The sequence below is a fragment of the Phoca vitulina genome, unplaced genomic scaffold (genome assembly GCF_004348235.1).
Source record: "Phoca vitulina isolate PV1807 unplaced genomic scaffold, GSC_HSeal_1.0 scaffold14, whole genome shotgun sequence".
Taxonomy (NCBI): Eukaryota; Metazoa; Chordata; class Mammalia; order Carnivora; family Phocidae; genus Phoca; species Phoca vitulina.
This window is the reverse complement of record NW_022589717.1, coordinates 43,964,851-43,985,989: the sequence shown is the minus strand read 5'-3', so window position 1 is coordinate 43,985,989 and position 21,139 is coordinate 43,964,851. Positions and strand designations below refer to the sequence as shown.

At 35.5% G+C, this 21,139-nt stretch overlaps 1 protein-coding gene and 1 pseudogene across 6 annotated transcripts in view; one reads left to right on the top strand and one right to left on the bottom strand.

Moving 5' to 3' along the window:
- CLCN3 (chloride voltage-gated channel 3) overlaps positions 1-21,139 on the bottom strand; it is a 91,435-nt gene that overhangs the window by 30,298 nt on the left and 39,998 nt on the right. For all 6 annotated transcript variants that reach the window (XM_032413187.1, XM_032413183.1, XM_032413182.1 and 3 more), the window contains 2 exons: positions 6,773-6,930; positions 262-361 (listed from right to left, as the gene is read on the bottom strand). In XM_032413187.1, the coding sequence (XP_032269078.1) occupies positions 262-361; positions 6,773-6,930 (258 nt within the window). The remainder of the gene's footprint in view (positions 1-261; positions 362-6,772; positions 6,931-21,139) is intronic.
- On the top strand, positions 7,565-11,456 carry LOC116637298 (annotated as a pseudogene).

The window sequence follows — 21,139 nt, the reverse complement described above, 5'->3', positions numbered from 1 at the left end:
TGGACCAAACCACGTATTTTACAGACACAGAAACTGAACCCAGAAAGATCAACCAAACTGCATAGACACTTAACGTGACAGAGCCAAGACCAGACTCTGAAGCTTCCTGCCTCCTCGTCTTATATTTAAGATTTCTTGAAAAAAACAAAATAAATACTTTTAAAAATCCAACAGGACCTGAAAAAAACATTGTGGGAAGGAGTGGAGAATGATTTATTTTTCTGTTAACCAAAAAACGATTACATTAAAATTTTTCTTTACCTGATGCCAATCCTGTTAGTGTTACTACTAGCCATCCTGACCATGCATCATATAAGCTTTTTGTCATTTCCCATGCTGATTCTTTCTTTTTGCTGTTGATCTGAAATTAGAAATGTTTATGCTTCATTTTTCAAACCATGAACAAAAGCCACAATTCTAGAATCTAACAGTTTTTTTCAGTTACTACACACAAGACAGTAATCTATAAACTAAATCATGGGAAAGGTGAGCTTGGGGCAGAATCACTATGTCAGACAGCTGTTATACGTGTAAACCAGATGATAAACATTTACCCAGAGATCTGCATTTTTAACAAAACCTCAGGATTTGAGAGCAAGGGGTCCACAAACCACACAGAGTTTGGCCTATACTGTTTTAAACTGAATCAAATTTAGCTGATACATAACTTTTATATTAACAGAAATAAGACATTATGGCTTGAAATGTCTGTCATTCCCTGACCATTTTCTGGTCCTAGCAATTAAGTGGATTATAATATTCTTTAAAAGGTAAGGCCAGTTAATAACAGTGCCCATAATATGCTCATAAATACAGTATAGAATAGTCATGTGAATAAAGGGCCTGCCAAAATTTGTAGGCCTATAAATACGCAGTTATGGAGAACTCTAATCCCATTTATAGGGTCCAGAAGCTCTCTTCTATCACTGTGTAAGGCAGAAGTGTCCTCTAGCAGGACAGGAACAGATTTGATTTCCAGATCTCACTCAACTAAGACACAAGAAGGCAACTCCTCCTCTCTTAGTAAGAATGTACTTTTCTTTTTTCTTTTTTTTTATTATGTTAATCACCATATATTATATCATTAGTTTTTGATGTAGTGTTCCATGATTCATTGTTTGCATATCACACCCAGTGCTCCCTTCAGTACGTGCCCTCTTTAATACCCATCACCGGGCTAACCCATCCCCCCGCCCCCCTCCCCTCTAGGACCCTCAGTTTGTTTCTCAGAGTCCACAGTCTCTCATGGTTCATCTCCCCCTCCGAATTCCCTTCCCTTCATTTTTCCCTTCCTACTATCTTCTTTTTTTTTTAAACATAATCAAGAAATGGGCAGAAGACATGAACAGACATTTTTCCAAAGAAGACATCCAAATAGCCAACAGACACATGAAAAAGTGCTCAACAGCGCTCGGCATCAGGGAAATCCAAGTCAAAACCTCAATGAGATACCACCTCACACCAGTCAGAATGGCTAAAATTAACAAGTCAGGAAACGAAAGACGTTGGCGGGGATGCAGAGAAAGGGGAACCCTCCTACACTGTTGGTGGGAGCTGGTGCAGCCACTCTGGAAAACAGTATGGAGGTTCCTCAAAAAGTTGAAAATAGAGCTACCCTATGACCCAGCAATTGCACCACTGGGTATTTACCCCAAAGATAAAAATGTAGGGATCTGAAGGGGTACGTACACCCCAATGTTTATAGCAGCAATGTCCACAATAGCCAAACTGTGTAAAGAGCCAAGATGTCCATCGACAGATGAATGGATAAAGAAGATGTGGTGTATATATATATACAATGGAATATTATGCAGCCATCAAAAGGAATGAGATCTTGCCATTTGCAATAATGTGGATGGAACTGGAGGGTATCATGCTGAGCGAAATAAGTCAATCAGAGAAAGACATGTATCATATGATCTCACTGAAATGAGGAATTCTTAATCTCAGGAAACAGACTGAGGGTTGCTGGAGCGGTGGGGGGTGGGAGGGATGGGGGAGCTGGGTGATAAGACACTGGGGAGGGTATGTGCTTTGGTGAGCGCTGTGAATCGTGTAAGACTGTTGAATCACAGACCTGTACCTCTGAAACAAATAATACATTATGTGTTAAAAAAAAGAATGTACTTTTAAACCTTTCCCTAACTGGCCCAAACCTCTTCCATTCTATTAGGACTGTTGCTTTTAAAAGCCATATTCTTGGGGCGCCTGGGTGGCTCTGTCAGATAAGCATCTGCTTTCGGCTCAGGTCATGATCCCGGGGTCCTGGGATCAAGTCCCACATCGGGCTCCTTGCTCAGCAGGGAGCCTGCTTCTCCCTCTGCCTGCTGCTCCCCCTGCTTGTGCTCTGTCAAATAAATAAATAAAATCTTGAAAAAATTAAAAAATAAATAAAAAGCCATATTCTCAGTCTAGGACTTCAGTGCTCAAACCATCCCACAATATGGCTACAGCTAGAATTCAAACATCTGGCCTATTTTAAGCCATAAGTCCTCACTAAAAAGACTCAGTTAAGTTCTGGGTTGAATAAGGTAATTTTATACCTTCTATACTATAAGCAACTAATCACAGATACTAAGCATTCTTTAGAATCTGAAGGTAGGTTCATTTCTTTCAAAAATAATTATTAAACCCCATGTTGCTTTTTCTCAGTAACTGTAATGTTTCATAGAATATGAGGTAAAAAATTGGAAATTATCTAAATGTTCATCAATACTGTACTGGTTAAGTAAATTGCAGTCTATGTAATAAAAAATTCTGCACTCACTAAAAAAGAAAGACAGATGCAGTATTATGCAGGGGAGAGAAGCAAGGTGGATAGAAGTGTGTACAGTACGCTACCATTTATCTAAGAAAAAATAAGCATTTATCATAAGAAAAAATTTACATCCTTGTATTTTTTAAAAATAAAGGGGATAAACCATACAGTTTTAAAAGTAAATCATTATTTTAAGAGAAGGGTGGCAACAGGTTAGAAGGGACAGGGACTTTAAAACAAAATAATTTGTATGTGTGACCCTAATGGGATAAATGCTAAGAACAAAAACTATTGTAAAAAACAAACAAAAAAAGAAAACACTAAAACTTTTCAGTAAGCACATCGATGGTGATAGTGTTGGTAACATTCTGAAACTTGTGTGTGTATTGTGAAGTAAATCATATGACTATATATGTGATGTTGAGATTTTGGGCATGACTGAAAGATGGTACAGATTTAAGAACTAGAGGTTAAATAAAAGCCCTGAAGTATGAGGTTATGCCTTCAGGGAAAGCATTTATGTGATTTACAAAATAAAGTTGACACCCACACATGGTACACCATTTTTACTTGAAAGACACTAAACTGGAGGGTATTACGCTGAGCAAAATAAGTCAATCAAAGAAAGACATGTATCATATGATCTCACTGATATGAGGAATTCTTAATCTCAGGAAACAAACTGAGGGTTGCTGGAGTGGTGGGGGGTGGGAGGGATGGGGTGGCTGGGTGATAGACATTGGGGAGGGTATGTGCTATGGTGAGCGCTGTGAATTGTGTAAGGCTGTTGAATCACAGACCTGTACCTCTGAAACAAACATTATATGTTAAAAAAACAAGAAGACAGTAGGAAGGGAGAAATGAAGGGGGGAAATCGGAGGGAGAGACGAACCATGAGAGACTATGGACTCTGAGAAACAAACTGAGGGTTCTAGAGGGGAGGGGGGTGGGGGGATGGGCTAGCCTGGTGATGGGTATTAAAGAGGGCACATACTGAATGGAGCACTGGGTGTTATACACAAACAATGAATCATGGAACACTACATCAAAAACTAATGATGTAATATATGGTGATTAACATAACATAATAAAATTAAAAAATTAAAAAATTAAAAAAAAAAGAGAAAGAAAGAAAGACACCAAACTATGGTTTTTCAGACTTGGGAATCTGACAGGCATCTTCCCAAAAACAAACCAAGGAAGTCTGTCATTTCAAGTGAAATAAATGTGTATTTGTTTCTAATGAAAGAATTTGAGCTTTCAAGTAAAACAAGAATTTTGGAAAACTTCTATCACTGTAAGGATGACAGATTCCAAATACTTAAAGACTTTTCTAAAGAGATCAGGGTTGATATTAACAAATGTGATTTTTTTATATTGTATAATGAAAAGTGTCAACACTTGAAAGAACTGCATAAATCAGTGAATATTTTCCAAATGATCATTGCATGATACGACAAAATTATTCATTAGAACTGAAGGTGAGCTAACAGATTTTAATGTAACAAAAGACAAAAAGTTCATTGGTATAGTTTCAGATTACCCACTGGCAACTAATCTTTAAGAAACTACCACCTGTCATTTTGGTACAGTATCAAAGACTATCCACAATGATATAAAAAGGTTATTAAAATAGTCCTAGCTTTTCCAACTACCCATCTATATGAGGTTGGATTTTCTTCATACATTTCAACCCAAATAACATATCACAACAGACTGAATGCAGAAGCAGGTATTAGAATCCAGCAGTCTTTTATTAAACCAGTAATAATGAGATTTATAAAAATGGAACATATATCACTGTAATGATGACAGATTCCTTATAGCTTATAAGGATCCTTAAAAGGATGACAATTTCATTATACAGTGTTAACAAAAATCAAACTTGTTAATATCAACCCTGATCTCTATACTGGGAATCTGTCACTAAATATTTTTTATTTTGAGAAACAGTTATTTTTCATAAATATATGTTCTGTTTTGTTTTCATAAAAGTATGTTTTGATGTTATGTGTAATGGGGTTTTGTTACTTTTAGATCAACATCTTTTAAATTTCTCAGGTTTTGTATGGAATATGATAAATATCAATTAATATAACCACATAAACTAAGTTCCCTAGGCATCCTCAATAACTTTAGAGTTTAGAGTTTAATAGTGTTCTTGATGAATGGATAAAGAGGATGTGGTATATATACAATGGATTATTACTCAGCAATCAAAAAATGAAATCTTGCCATTTGCAACGATGTGGATAGAACTAGAGGGTATTACGCTAAGCAAAATAAGTCAATCAGAAAAAGACAATTATCCTACGGTTTCACTCATATATGGAATTTAAGAAACAAAACAGAAGAGCACAGAGGAAGGGAGGGAAAATAAAACAAGATGACATCAGAGAGGGAGACAAACCATAAGAGACTCTTAACCATAGGAAACAAACTGAGGGTTGCTGAGGGGTGGGGGTGGGGGGGTGGGGTAACAGGGTGAGGGGCATTAAGGAGGGCCCTTGATGTAATGAGCACTGCATGTTATATATAACTGATGAATCACTGAACTCCACCTCTGAAACTAATAATACACTATATGCTAATTAACTGAATTTAAATTAAAAAATAATAATTCTAAAAAAAGCGTTCTCAGATAATAAAATAAAATAAGTGTTCTGAGATGAAAAACTTTGAAAATCACCACGGATTGTATTGTGTCTTCCAAAAAAAGTAAATCTTGACTGATGAATCTCAGGGGTTATACTTGTCGTAAACAAAATAATCTCATTCTATTTTCAACTTTACTATACATGTAGACATTAATATGAAAGGTTTTAATTAATTTGTACAAGCAGTTATTTTCATTTATAAGTAAATTTCAGACCTCAAAGTTATAACGACCTTTTAGAAGTTGGAATTTTATTTTTTCAAAGAGAGTTGTTTTTTTAAAATTTATTTTAGGATTACATCATTAAGTCACAACCCACAAGTTGTACTTTTTAGTAAAAGCCATTCTTTTTTTAAACGTTTTTTATTTAATGGATAAAATACGTATATAACTTTAAAATTTTTATTTTTTATTTTTTTAATTTAGCAGAAATTTATCTGTTTCTTTTTTTTTTTTTTTTTTTTTTAAAAGTTATTTTTTTTTTTTTTTTTTTTTTTTGATGTTACAAATGGAATAGTTGATTTCTGAAGAAATTTTAACCCAACTCTTTAGCCCAAGATGTATCTGAAATATACATTTGCTATAAAAACCATTGGAAATATTATTGCAATATAAGTAATTCTTTTTTTTATTAGTGATTCATTACAACACTTAATATGCCCTTTACAGGACTCAATTTGAGAAATCTCAGCATTTAAAACTGAGAAAGGAGATAAAAGAAAACAGTAAAATCCCACGAAACTATCTCTCCAATATGCTTCTTCTGTAATAATAAGAATTATATAACAAGTTTCCTCTTTTACTGTAGCTGCTGTGCTGCTCAAAGACAAAAATCATGCTGACTTCTATACCTCGATCTTCCTCCCCAACTCATGTGCTGTGTTTTCCCAGTCCTTCCTTTTTTGTCTTAATATACTTCCTTGATTTTAAGTTACCTCAAGTCCTTTCCAGGGGTGTAAGTAAACTTTTTTAAAAAATTACATACAGAGAGAAAAAAACATGCATTGCTTATAAAATGTAGAAATTTACCTAAATGTACTTTAATGCGTAATATATATTTTGGCAGCCTGAGATCATTGGCAAAAATATATTATTAAAGGGCGCCTGGGTGGCTCAGTCGTTAAGCATCTGCCTTCGGCTCAGGTCATGATCCCAGGGTTCTGGAATCGAGCCCTACATCGGGCTCCCTGCTCCGCGGGAAGCCTGCTTCTCCCTCTCCCACCCCCCCCTTGCTTGTGTTCCCTCTCTCGCTGTGTCTCTCTCTGTCAAATAAATAAATAAAATCTTTAAAATATATATATATATTATTAAAATGATCTAGTTATACACTACATTAAAAAATTACTGAAAACACTTACCCGTCTATGCCTTTCTCTGTCTTTACATTTCTCTCGCACCCAATCAATAGTATGGAAATCATCATATGTACCAACACCTGGAATTGGTTCATCCAAAAGATCCAGTAAGTGTGTAGAACTGTTAATGCTGCCTCCATTAGTCATTGTATAATGAGTTCCTACAAAGCAAAAAAGAACAGTATGTTTTATGAGAGACAATGGTGAACTATGTAACCTTCTTAATAGTTCACTAGTAATTCAAAAAGAAATAGTATTACTTGAAATATAATAAAATAAAGGAGGGAAAACATCAAGAAAAGTTATCCAAAACTTGGTGATAAGGCAAAAGACCATGGCATGTCCTTTCAAACGTATACTACAGTATCAAAAATAAGCCTGCCTAGTACTCATCTTTTGCTCTGAGGAAGAGGACTTTGATTTATTATTTTCTATTGACTAGGACATAGACTCTAAAAAGTTAGATAACGACTTATAGAAGATGGATAAATTGAAAATTATTGTTTTCATCTGGCAAAAATGTAATTCAATTTCATCTAGCAGAAAAGATAATACTTAGAGTTGCAGTGTTGGGGGTTTTTGCTTTTGCCCTGTAAGAAAATTTTTCACTGATATTTCATCTCACACACCCTCCTCTAAGTCATCTTTGTCATCAAGCTAGTTTCCTCACTAGTACTAAATAAATCTTTGACATGTGTTCACTATATACTTATAAGAGACTTAAAGGTACCAGGAAAGACACTGAAAGACAATTCACAAAAAAGACTTAAATTTACAAAGTTCAATCCAACACAAATGACTCTTCAATTTAAGAAGTTCAATCCAACACAAAAAAGAGAAATACGAATCAAACCTACAGTATCATTTTTCTCTATCAGACTGGTAAAGATTAAACAGTTGACTAATGCACTGAGTTGGCAATGTTATGGGGAAGGAGGGCTTGCCACAAAATTATTAGTTTAAGTATAAACTGGTATAATCCCTCTAGGAAGTCAAAGCTACCAAAATTTAAATACACAGATACTCTCTAACCCAGCGAAGTCCACTTTCAAAATTTTTTTTTGCAGTTACACTTGCATAAATCCATAAGTTACACATAGTGTGGTAAACATCTTACTGTGCGCTTTATAAGGAAAAAAAAAATTAATGCCAAAGTGTTCATAATCCAAAAGAAGGGTCAGCAAAAGAGCCAGAAGTAAATACGTTAGGCGTTGGAGGCCACAGGCACAACAACACAACTCTGCCATAGTGGCACAAAAGAAATCATAGATAATATATAATGAATGGGTATGGCTGTGTTTCAATAATACTTTATTTACAAAACAGTGAAGAGCAGCATTTGGCCCAACCACTGATCTAAAGTCTCTACAGCACAAACCAAACTCAACTGAAGACGTTTACTAGGAATTTTCTACCTACCGGCACTCTTCTAGATAGTATAGGAGATACAAAGGCAACAAAAACATTGTCCCTGACTCAATGTAATATTGAATATTGTACTAATAAACTTGATGTCTATTTACTTCTGCCAGGTAGAACACAGTTCTCTCTTCCTTTCCTATTTGATATATTCGAATATTTGCCTTGGAAACTATAAACCTTCTAAAAGAATAGTATATTGATCTCAGTGTTTTGGCAGATGTACTCCAAGAATGAATAATTTATCATTCTTGGCTGAGGGTTTAAAAGCCCAATCCCTGCAACAGCCCATGTTGATTTACATAAAACAACCTTATACTTTTTACACTAGCTCTCTCTTCCTCTACCCTGATTTTACTCTGCAATTTCCACCTGGTAAAAGCTGGCTGAAAGGCCATAAATTTTCTTAAGGAAAAAATTACTGGAGAATAAACATAATGCGTATTTATAATGTCTTGACAAACTTGAGAATCTCTGACTCTGCTTTCCGTATGATAATATTAAAATAGGCAATTTTAAAAATGTTTTTGGAGGGACATATCAAAAGCCTCTATGGCCTTCTGATATGATGACATCACTTCTGGACAAAAATGCATAAAGTCAATCTTAAAAGGAAAAACAAACACAAATTGAAGGAAATTCTACAAAATAAATGGCTTACATTCTTCAAAAAATGTCAAAGTCATGAAAGACAAAGAATGACTGAGAAACTGTTCTAGATTAAAGAAGACTCAAAAGACATGACAACTAAATGTAACACGTGCTCCTGGATTATTAGAATGTGGACCAGGAAAAAAACTGGGTTGTTTTTTTTTTTTTTATATTAAAGGACAGAGTAAAATAACTAGAAAAATTGTAAACAGTCTGTAGATCAGACAATGGTACATATCAATATCAATTTTCTGTTTTTGAAAACTGTACTATGGCTATATATAAGGGAATGTTCACTCATAAGGAAATACAAACTGAAGTATTTATGTATACACACACATTTATTTATGTATTATATATACACACACACAAAATATATAGAGAATAGCATATAGAACAGTGAAAGAAAGATTAAGAGACAGACTAAACAAATGTGGTAAAATGTTAACATTTCAGAAATCTGGGTGAGAGGTACAGAGGATTCTTTTCACTATTTTTCAACACCTCTAAGACTGAAATTAAAAGAAAATGTTTTTTAAAAGTCTGCCATGATATATTTTGAAAACTTCCAACTCCTCCCACCCCATGTTGCCTTTATTTGGGTAGAGTTAAAGAAACATGGACTGCTGATTTTAATTATTACTCTTCTATTCAAAAAATAAAAAGCAAAATTTCTATACTACTTAACATATATCCACATAATACGTCACCAGCCGCATGATAAGAATTGTCAAGCTGTTTGCACCACAAAGATGATAAGCAAATGAAGCATTTATTACTCCAACAGACATAAAGCAGGAAGTACAAAAGTAGACACTCACTTTAGCAAAAGGTACAGCAACACAATAAACAATATTTACACTATGGGTCTTGTCTTTAATGATTTTCAAAAAGTTACTCTGCAGAAACTACTCTGACATCTAACTGACAAAACTATGCAGCAATTCAAAATACCTGAAAACCAGAAATTAAGGATTCAAACTTTTTAAACCAGAGGACCCTGTGAACCAGTGTTTTGTGTTTTGGGGCTTTTAGGTTGTGTCCCTTAAAACTTCTGGGGCCGATACAGGACATGTTAGCACGGGATTTAGCCAGAGCAGTTTGTGTCCCCAACAGACTGTTTGTAGGTCAGTCTGTCCCTTCACCCCTATTTGCTTCTACGTACAGAGCAATGGTGTTTGAAAAAAGCATATTATAGGGAGAAATACTGATTGATGTTTTTGGTTTTGGGGGAACGCACAGAAACACAGAGTCAATTATTTCTAAAAGAAATCTGGATCATTCTTGTGACTCCTACTATCAAACTGGCTTGGATAGTAACCAAGGAAGATTTTAGTATGAAAGTAAAATAAAAATTTTTGCTGAGACAGAAATGATTAGAATATTTCTCTGGCTCTGATATATATAACTAAGTGGAATCCCCAGGAAGAGAAGGGCAGACATTTCAATCTGGCTTTAATTTCTCTTTTATCCTGTTCCTTACTCATTGTAGGGGCTATTACCGAAAACTGAAAGACATTATACTGAATGTGAAATCAATTAACATATTTTTTTAAAGTTTGTACTTGTGGAGTGTCACACTTGGTGGTCTGTCCTCTGCTCTGCCTCCCCTCGTTTTTTAATAGTACAGAAGTGGGAACTGTCCATTTCCAAGACACCTTTGACCCACGGATCTATTTTCTATTTCTCATAGCCTCTGAAGACAACAGTCACCACACTCAAGGCAGGGATTTGGGGCTCAACATTTCAGAGGCCCCCAGGCAGACTACAAACTGTGATAAAAGGTGCGGAGTCTCTCATTTGTACAGATTGCATTCATCAAATATTTACCAAGAATTCCAGATAAAGTGTTCCAGCCTTCACCTACAGATCATTGAAAATATGGTAGGGGATCCACAGTACCCTTATAAGCTGCATATTGTTACCAGAATAAAAAGTACAAAAAGATGTCCAAATTGCTGGGGCGCCTGGGTGGCTCAGTTGGGTAAGCATCTGACTTGGGCCCTGGCCATGATCTCAGGGTGCTGGGATCTAGTCCGGTATTGGACTCCCTGTTCAGCCGGGAGTCTCCTGGTCTCTCTCTTTCTGCCTCTCCCACTGCTTGTGCTCTCTCTCTCTCTCTCTCTCAAATGAATGAATAAAATCTTTAAAAAAATGTCCATATTGGGAAAAAGATATAATAAAGATGCTTGGGTTAGAAAAAGCACATACTCAAGTTCACACGAATATCCCTTCAGTGAATGCAAAACTGAAAGTGGTTAAACATTTGATAAGAATCAAGCCCCTGAAGTTGCCACAAGGACGTCCAGCGGAGGAGGACATGTCTAATACGTGCCTCAAGAGTACTGGGGAGGGAAGCCTGGGTGGCTTAGTCGGTTAAGCGGTTAAGCGTCTGCCTTTGGCTCAGGTCATGATCCCAGAGTCTTATGATCAAGTCCCATGTGGGCTCCTTCCTCAGCGGGGAGTCTGCTTCTCCCTCTGCCTACCGCTCCCCCGCTTGTGTGCGCTCTCTGTCTGACAAATAAATAAAATCTTTAAAAAAAAAAAAAAGAGTACTAGGGAATTAGTGGTGTGGTGGCATCTAAACCCTCTAGATCAGGAAGCAGTTAAGACCTAATGCCAGAGCAATTTCATATTAAAAAACGTAAATCATTTTTATTGAAAGGTAGTGAGAATGAGTTCTCATTAAAATATATTTTAAATACTAAAAAAATTAAGTTTGTAATTGCAAAAGAGCAGTTTAAAGAAGAGTTAAGAGTTAATACCTATCCTTCTCAAACTATTCCAAACAATAGAAAAGGAAGAAAAGCTTTCAGTGCTTCCATTCTATGAGGCCTACATTATCCTGACATCAAAGCCAGACCAAAATACTCTAAAACAAGAAAATTATAGACCAATATCCCTGATGACCACAGATGCAAAAAATCCTCAACAAAACATTAGCAAACCAAATTCAAAAATACATCAAAAGCATGATTCACCATGATCAAGTAGACTTTATTCCAGGAATGCAAAGATGGATCAATATCCATAAATCAATGTGATGTACATTAACAAAATGGATAAAAATCATATGATCATCTCAATAGACACAGAAAAAGCATTTGACAAATTCAACATTTGTTTACGATAAAAACTCAACAAAGTGGGTACAAAGGGAACATACTACAATATACTGAAGACTAAATAGGACAAAACCACAGCTAATATCATACTTAATGGTGAAAAGCTGAAAGCTTTTCCACTAAGATCAGAAACAAGACCACTCTCACCATTTTTATTCAACACAGTACTGGAAGACCTATCAGACAAGAAAAAGAAAAGGCATTCAGATCAGTAAGGAAGATGTAAAACTGTCGTCATCTGCAGGTGACATAATACTATATACAGAAAACCCTAAAAACTCCACCAAGAAACTATTAGAATATATGAATTCAGGGCGCCTGGGTGGCTCAGTTGGTTAAGCGACTGCCTTCGGTTCAGGTCATGATCCTGGAGTCCTGGGATCGAGTCCCGCATCGGGCTCCCTGCTCGGCGGGGAGTCTGCTTCTCCCTCTGACCCTCCCCCGCTCATGCTCTCTATCTCATTCTCTCTCTCAAATAAATAAATAAAAATCTTAAAAAAAAAAAAAAGAATATATGAATTCAATAAAGTTGCAGGATAAAAAAATCAATACAGAGTAATCTGTTGCATTTCTATACACTAATAAAAAACTAGCAGAAAAAAATTAAGAAAGCAATCCCATTCACAATTGCATCAAAAAAACAAAAAAAACAAAAAACAAAAACCTAGGAATAAATTTAACCAAGGAAGTAAAAGACCCATATTCTGAAAACCAAAAGACACTGAAGAAAGAAACTGCAGACAACACAAATATATGGAAAGGTATACCATGCTCATGGATTGGGAGACTTAATATTGTCAAGATGTCCATACTACCCAAAGCAATCTACAGATTCACAAGCAATCCCTACTATAAATACCAATAGCATTTTTCACAGAAGTAGAAAAAATAATCCTAAAATTTGTATGGAACCACAAAAGACCACAAATAGCCAAAGCAATCTTGAGAAAGCAACAAAGATGAAAGTATCATAAGCCCAGATTTTAAATTATCCTACAAAGCTATAGTAATTAAAATAGTAACATACTGGCACAATAAAGATAAGAGATCAATGGAACAGAATAGAGACCCCAAAAACAAACCCACATTTATATGCTCAAATAATCTACAACAAAGGAGACAAGAATACACGATGGGGAAAGGACAGTCTCCCAACAAATGATGATGGGGATACTGGAAAGCTACATGCAAAACAATGAAACTGGACCACTTTCATACACCATAAACAAAAATAAACTCAAAATGGATTAAGGATCTAAATGTGAGACTAGAAACCATAAAACCCCTAAAACACCAAAAAAGAAACAAAACAAAACAAAAAAACCCCTACAGAGTAAACTCTTAGACATCAGCCTTAGCAATATTTTTTGAAATCTGCCTCCACAAGCAAAAGAAACCAAAGCAAAAGTAAACAACTGGGACTACAAAAAACTGAAAAGCTTTTGCACCATGAAGAAAACCATCAACAAAATGAAAAGGCAACCCATTGAATGGGAGAAGATATTTGCAAATGATGTATCTCATAAGTTGTTAATATCCAAGTTATATAAAGAACTCAACACACACATACACACACACAAAAATCCAATTAAAACATGAGCAGAGGACCTAAATCAACATTTTTCCAAAGAAGACATCCAGATGGCAAATAGACACATGAAAGGAAAGTCAACATCACTCATCATCAGGGAAACACAAATCAAAACCACAATGAGGTACCACCTCATATCAGAATGACTATTACCAAAGAGACAAAATATAACAAGTTGGTGAGGATGTGGAAAAAAGAGAACCTTATGCACTGCTGGAATGCAACTGGTGCAGCCACTATGGAAAACAGTATGAAGGACCCTCAAAACTTAAAAACAGAGAAACTGTATGACCCAATAATTTCACTTCTGGGTATTTACCTGAAGAAAATGAAAACACTAATCAGAAAAAAATAAATGCACTCTTATGTTTATTGCAGTATTATGTATGATGAATGGATAAAGAAACTTTAGTACCTATACATAATGGAATAGTAATTTGCAACAACAGGGATGGACCTAGAAGGTATTATACTAACTGAAATAAGTCAGGGAAGGAAGGAAGGAGGGAGGGAGGGAGGGAGGTAAGGAAGGAAGGAAGCGGGGGAGGGAGGGAAGAAGAAAGAGAGAGAAAGAGAGAGAGAGAGAGAGAGAGAAAGAAAGAGAGAGAGAAAAAGAAAGAAAGAAAAAGAAAGAGGAAGGAAGGAAGGAAAGAAAAGAAAGAAAAGACAAGACAGAAAAGAAAAAGAAATAACATATGATTTCACTTATATGTAGAATCTAAATCCCAAAGCAAACAAAAAAACAGAAACAGACTCCTAAATATACAGAACTGGTCACTGCCAGAGGAGAAGGGGGTGGAGAATGGATAAAATAGTGAAGGGGATTAAGAGGAACAAACCACCAGTAATAAAATAAGTAAGTCACGGGGATGGAAAGTACCACATAGGGAATATAGTCAATACTAGTATAATTACAACAAATAAAATATTGCACCAGGATGAGTATAACTTTTCATTTATGTGCTTTCCTTATGATCTTTTATTGCATATTGTCTTTTAACTGTCTACTTGAAAACTTACAAAGAAATTCTACCAAAGAATTAATACGTGAAAGGAGTTCATACTCATGAAATTTATACAAAAATAAATTTATCAATATTGGAATATTGGAAAATTAATAAAATCTGTTATTACAAAAGGATTGCTAAATAAAATTCAAGAATCAGCTATTTAAAAAAAATTTCAAACTTCTACTTCAGTATGTATGACATTTCATATATTTCTTTTATAGTTTGTTCTGCCAAACATGGAAATCTGAGTAGTATGGAGAAGGAGAAAAGGAAAAATTTTCTATCCTACTCTAACCTAGGTAGGGAACATTCATTTCTGACAGGATCATAGAAGTGCCTACATATCCCACATTAGGAGTAATTTTAAAGGTATAATGTATCCTAACAATAACAATGATTTTAAAATATTCCTAATGTATCATTTCTTTGTGTATAGTTCACTGCAACCCAGATTTGTATAAAGTTTAACTTACATATATTAAAATGAGATAAATACAAATAAATTATTTATGTGTTAATAAAATGTTTATAAGCAACAGTACAAGTTATCCAGCTTCACCTCTCAACTTGTCTTATGCATGAATGAAGCATGTATCTTGTAGGTAATGCCATAAGCACAAATTAAAATACATACATACATGAATATGTACATAAAGTAGATCTCTCTCCTAAAATAATACTTCAAGGGTTGATTAATTAGAAAATTATAATACGGCTTTCCTAAAGCTGATATCTGGAAGGGAAATCTATAAGACAAAGAGATTTATGGGATGAAATAAAGGTGGTCAGGCCACACTTCCCTGAGTTTCCCTTTCTTTGTCCTCAGTAAATGCACTCTATTAACACAAAATGACATTATTTAGCCCGGCCATCCCATTTCTCAAGGCACATACAGCTTGCATTTACTTATCTGTGAAGACAGCAGTGGAGGTGCACCAGAATGCCTTTAGAAAATACCGATCAAGGTTCCTTACCCAACACTATTTCCTTGTCCTCTCCACACATTTTTCTCCTACCAATTCAAGTGAGGCATTTATTGCCATAGGAAAAGAAATACAAAGCACAGCACAGAAAACAAGAGTCATTATTGTTGCTTCTTTTTTTTTTTTTTTAAAGATTTTTTTTTTATTTATTTATTTGAGACAGAGAGAATGAGAGAGAGAGAGCACATGAGAGGGGGGAGGGTCAGAGGGAGAAGCAGGCTCCTCGCTGAGCAGGGAGCCCGATGCGGGACTCGATCCAGGGACTCCAGGATCATGACCCGAGCCGAAGGCAGTCACTTAACCAACTGAGCCACCCAGGCGCCCTGAGTTTCAAATTTAGGCTTTTAAAATCAATTTGAAAAGGCAGAATTTTAAAAGCCAGTATCTTTGAGTTGTAAGTGATAGGTTTCTAGGTTTCAGAAGGCTTTAAGTAAAAAGGCTTTGAGTTTCTGCAGTAAGACATGGACTGAAAAAAGAACAGATGAAGAACCAATCCTCACATGACTACATAAGGTTTGCTGGGGAGGCAAGGAGAGGGAATTAAGTAAAACAAAAGTTATAATAGTTAAACTGGCAACTGGCTTCAGTCTTTAACATTTTCCTATAACGAAAAAATATAGATGAGCTCATACTAGCCACACTTATTTACAAGCTCTTCATTACTGAGCCTACTTTCTAAAAACTATCTCATATTATTAAGTGCATATGCACATCATTTTCAGTGTACTTCAGATTAACTGCTGTGACATACTGTAATTTAAACTTCCAGGTTAGTTTGCATTACAAACAGTACATGCAATAAACATATGTGAGCCTAACTAATTACCCTCTTCCCCAATTTTTAAATTTTTAACTTTTTTCTTGTTCTTAATATTTTTCCTCAAACACATGCCCAGATATTGAATATCAATAACCAGGTATATCTCCAAACATAAAATAACCACATTAACAAGGAGCTGTCCTCAGATTAGGATCTTTCTTTGTATAATGGTCCCTTATTGTTTCTACCCACCTAAAAACCCCTTCCCTTTCTTTCTATAACAGAACCCAATTATTTTTAGGAAACTTCTATCCCTTATTGCATGTAGTCTTTGTGAGAGCATCAGTCAAGGTGTCCTCCCCTCCCCAGCTAAGAAAAAGGCAAAGGATCCAAGTTAGACTGATAAAACTCTCTCCTGGAAATGTAAATCTGGAGCACTGTGATACAAAGACACTGGGGGTCTATTAATTTCAATGACTTCACTTCAAAAGGATATAGGATAGTTGCTGCTACTTGGATTGTAAGAAAGTATAATCTGAAAGCAGTAGTTTCCAAAGTTAAGAAAAAAATGAAAAACTTTTCTGGAGGTCTGACTACCAGATGCCAGTGATTACCCTTCTACTACACAATGGTTTGGGGGCGGGGGGGGGGGGGGAGAGACTGGAAAAAAGACGGCCTTCTTTTCAGAGTGACCTAGTAGAGGAATTCCATTACCTTAATGCACTTGGAGATCAGAAAGGCCTAAAGTCAAATTCCAGCTCTGCCACCTATTAGCTATAGAACTAGATCCTGCGCAAGCTAGTTACTAATCTCTTCGAGGTGCCTGGGTTTTTTCACCCACTTTTAGAGTATGATGTGAAAACTGGAGATAAATCATGTAAAATATCTAATAATAAATCTGATAAATAGGAAATCAACAAACACGAGTTATTGCTTCTGCTCAAATATTCTGGTATTTAAAACTTCACCAGGCTGCATTACATTATTCATATGGCATTACTCTTAACCCAAAGAATGACAAAATGACAAATTGGCGGGGGGGAATGTCTTACAAATTTGAACAATGAGCTCTTCTACAATTGTATATTAAGCTAAAATCCTGTAGATTTTTCAATAGATAATTTAATCCATTATGCCCACCTGGTATGGACACAGAAACACATTTCTAAAATCTATGGTCAATAACCAATCTTTTTATGAAATGAACATTTTGTAATTCAAATATCACCAACAATATTTCAATAGTTCAAGTATCACCAACATTAAAACCGCTCAGTAAGCAAGAAAAATTATCCAATTGAGCTATTAACTGAGTTGCAGTTTTCTTGCAAAAATAAATTTATTTATCTTTTTTTTTTTTTTTAAGATTTTATTTATTTGTCAGAGAGAGAGAGAGAGAGAGTGCGCACAAGCAGGGGAGTGGCAGGCAGAGGGAGAATCAGGCTCCCTGATGAGCAGGGAGCCTGATGTGGGACTCGATCCCAGGACCCCAGGATCATGACCTGAGCAGACTCTTAACTGATTGAGCCACCCAGGCACCCAAAAAGCTTAATTTTTTAAAGCAAGTTACAGAATTTTAATTTATTTGAGATAGAGACAGAGAGCACAAGCAGAGCGGGGGCAGGGCGGGGCGGGCAGAGGTAGAAGGAGAAGCAGACTCTCCACTGAGCAGGGAGGCTGACAGAGGGCTGGATCCCAGGACCCTGGGATCATGACCTGAGCCGAAGGCAGACGCTTAACCGACTGAGCCACCCAAGTGTCCAGCAAAAATAAATTTATTGATAAGAGAACTTTGTCTTGTTTATTTTTTCCCCAGATGAAGAACTTTATTATCTCTTCTACCCGCCCCCATTCCATAGCAACTACTAATCTTTCTGCCTATATGGATTTGCCTATTTGCCATTTTATATAAATGGAATCATACAATATGTAGTTTTTTGTATTTGAGTTCTTTTATTTAGCATAATGTTTTCAAGGTTCATCCATGTTGCAGCACATATCAGTACTTCATTACTTGTTATGAGTGCATATTACATTTATGGATATTCCGCATTTTATTTATCCATTCATCCACTGATGGACATTTAGATTGTTTCCTCCTTTTGGCTATTATGAAAAATGCTTCTATAAACAGTTATGTACAAAAAATTCATATATACCTATGTAAACAAAAATTCATTTACCAATATCTGTAATCTAAACAAAAAAGAGTTGGTCTTTTCAACAAATGATGCTGGGACAACTGGCTATCCACATGCAAAAGAATAAAGCTGGACGTGTACTTCACACTAACAAAAATTAACTCAAAATGGATCACAGATCTAAACGTAAGGGCTAACTAAAACTATAAAACTCTTAAAAGAAAACAGAGGAGTAAATGCTTATGACCTTGGGTTTGGCAGTGGTTTTGCAAATAGAACACCAAAGCACAAGTGACAAAAGAAATAACAGATAAACTAGACTACATCAGAGTTTTAAAAAATCTTTCACACCTAGAAGCCAGACACTATTATCTATCTGGTATCTAATAACAATAAAACAATATCTACATTGTTCTTGGCACTTGGCCCACCAGATATTATTCTTGGCACTTTACATATATTAGCTCATTTAATCCTCACAACAACCCCATGAAATAAGTATTACTCCATTTCATAAATTAGAAAAACAAAACACAGAGAGTTAAGGTCATACATCTACAAAGTAATTAACAAGGATTCAAATTCAAGCAGTGTGATTCCAAAGGCATTTCTTACCACTATTGAATACTGACTAAAAAATAATTTCATGGTTAGTTTGCCTACATATGTATACTATAAGATATGTGGACACTCTTCTCCCCTAGTAAGTTAAGAACTCTTAGGTAGTGCCTTTTCCCAAAACACTTGTGCACATGCACTTAGCTTTCAAACAATTAATGCAATCCTACCCTTCACCGTTATTATCCCTCTTTGCCTTTGGTTCCAGACCACTTGTCCTATATTAATTAAAATGCTATATTGAAAAACTGTTGCAATAGTACTCTTGGGCACTGCTTTGCTACCAGCGCTCACATCCCTATGTTTTAGCAGGGGTCTATGACAATAACACATCCCATTCTCATCATCAGGTTGTTCCAGATTCATTTGGGGCCCTAAGAAGCCTACCTTTACCCCAGGGAGAGCTAACTGCTCCTCCAGGTATATACTTAGAAACTGTTTTTCAAACTTTTGTGACTGTGGCCCATAGCAAGAAACATTTCTCACTGACATAGTGAGAAAAGTATACAGATATGTACCCAAGTAAAACCAAAGCTTAGTGTACTTACTTTTTGGCAAATACAGTCATACTTTACTATTTTCTTTCTCTTTTTTTGATACTAGTCACAACCCAGTTGATTTCAAGACCAACATGTTAAAATCTGCAATTTGACAAACACTGAACTAAAATACAGACATTAACAAAATTATCTGCTTTTCCACAAAAAACATTTATATTCCCACCTACTAACCCTCAATATATATTTGCTAAAGTGAACTGGGAAAAAAAAAAAAAAGTACCTGTTACTCCTTAAACTAAGCTTATTAGTAAATTTCACAGTCACACATGTTCAGCAGCCTGTCTTTTCTCCAAGAGAGTAGCCAAATAGTAGGCTGGGATGAAAAAGTAGGTATACATTTATTTACTAAGACTAGAACTTATTATGTCTAGACTCCATCTCAAAAGATGTGGGAGCTGTGATCCTTGGCATTTAAAGTCATAACGCAAAGTACTATCCTATCACACACACACAAGCACACACACACATACACACAACATATACACTTTTTTTTTAATTATGAAGGAAGACAGGCAGAAATCCAAAATTCTACATATTCTGACTACCCACTTTCTTCTGTATATTAAGAACAGGAAGTCTAGTCCCCGTTGTGTTTTTGTTTTTTTTTTTCCTTCCCTCTGTGACCTTACTGATAAGAAATGGTCATCCTGGTGAGGGAGGAGAAAGTAAATGTAAGTTGATAATGGAAGTTCCAGAATGTTAGCAGACTCCCAAATGAAAGATTAAAAAGGTATGGCAAGCACAGTGCTAAGTTCTTAGTAGGTGGTCAATTAAATGTCCACTGGAGAAATGAATAAAGTATATGCTCTTGAAATTTGTCCTGCCATCCACAGTCATATTTAACTAGGATTTAAACTGTAAAGACTTGGAAATTAAAACCAAATTCCAAAGAAGTTGACCAAAGATACACAACCATTCAGTAGCAATGCGGAGTCCATTACTCAATTCACTGTTTTCTTCTCTGCTCCATTGCCATCCCAAAATAAAAAGCCTACATCCTTGGGTAGAGATGATAAAGTGGGTAGTAAGACACCTGTATAATTGGAAACAAATTTCATGTTCATTTATCATCTCTGAATGTAAGATAATTTGTATATTACATGAATAAAAGACAAAATTTGCTTTCTTAAGTGGCAAGAGGAATAAACGACAGAAACAAAATCTTTTTGATTTAATTAAGGTTGTAATGGACTCCAAAAAATTACAAATTAAACATATGTTTATTTAAAAACAAAACCAAAACTTTAAAATATAATTTAAGCCACCAGTCTCCTGTGGCTTTGTGTAGGCACAAAGCAGAGACCTCAATGCCAGGAAAATAGCCAAAATTACAAACCTACTCAACATGGCAGGAGATCTGCTCACATTTTGAAATCCTGATACACAAAGCATTTCTGACTTAACAACAAGCCGTGAGGTATAAAAAAAATCATAGTAAAGTGTCGGTTATTTTTAGAAAATAGAGCTAGATAGTAATGTAATATGAACCAGATTTTATTGAAGGTTTTAAAT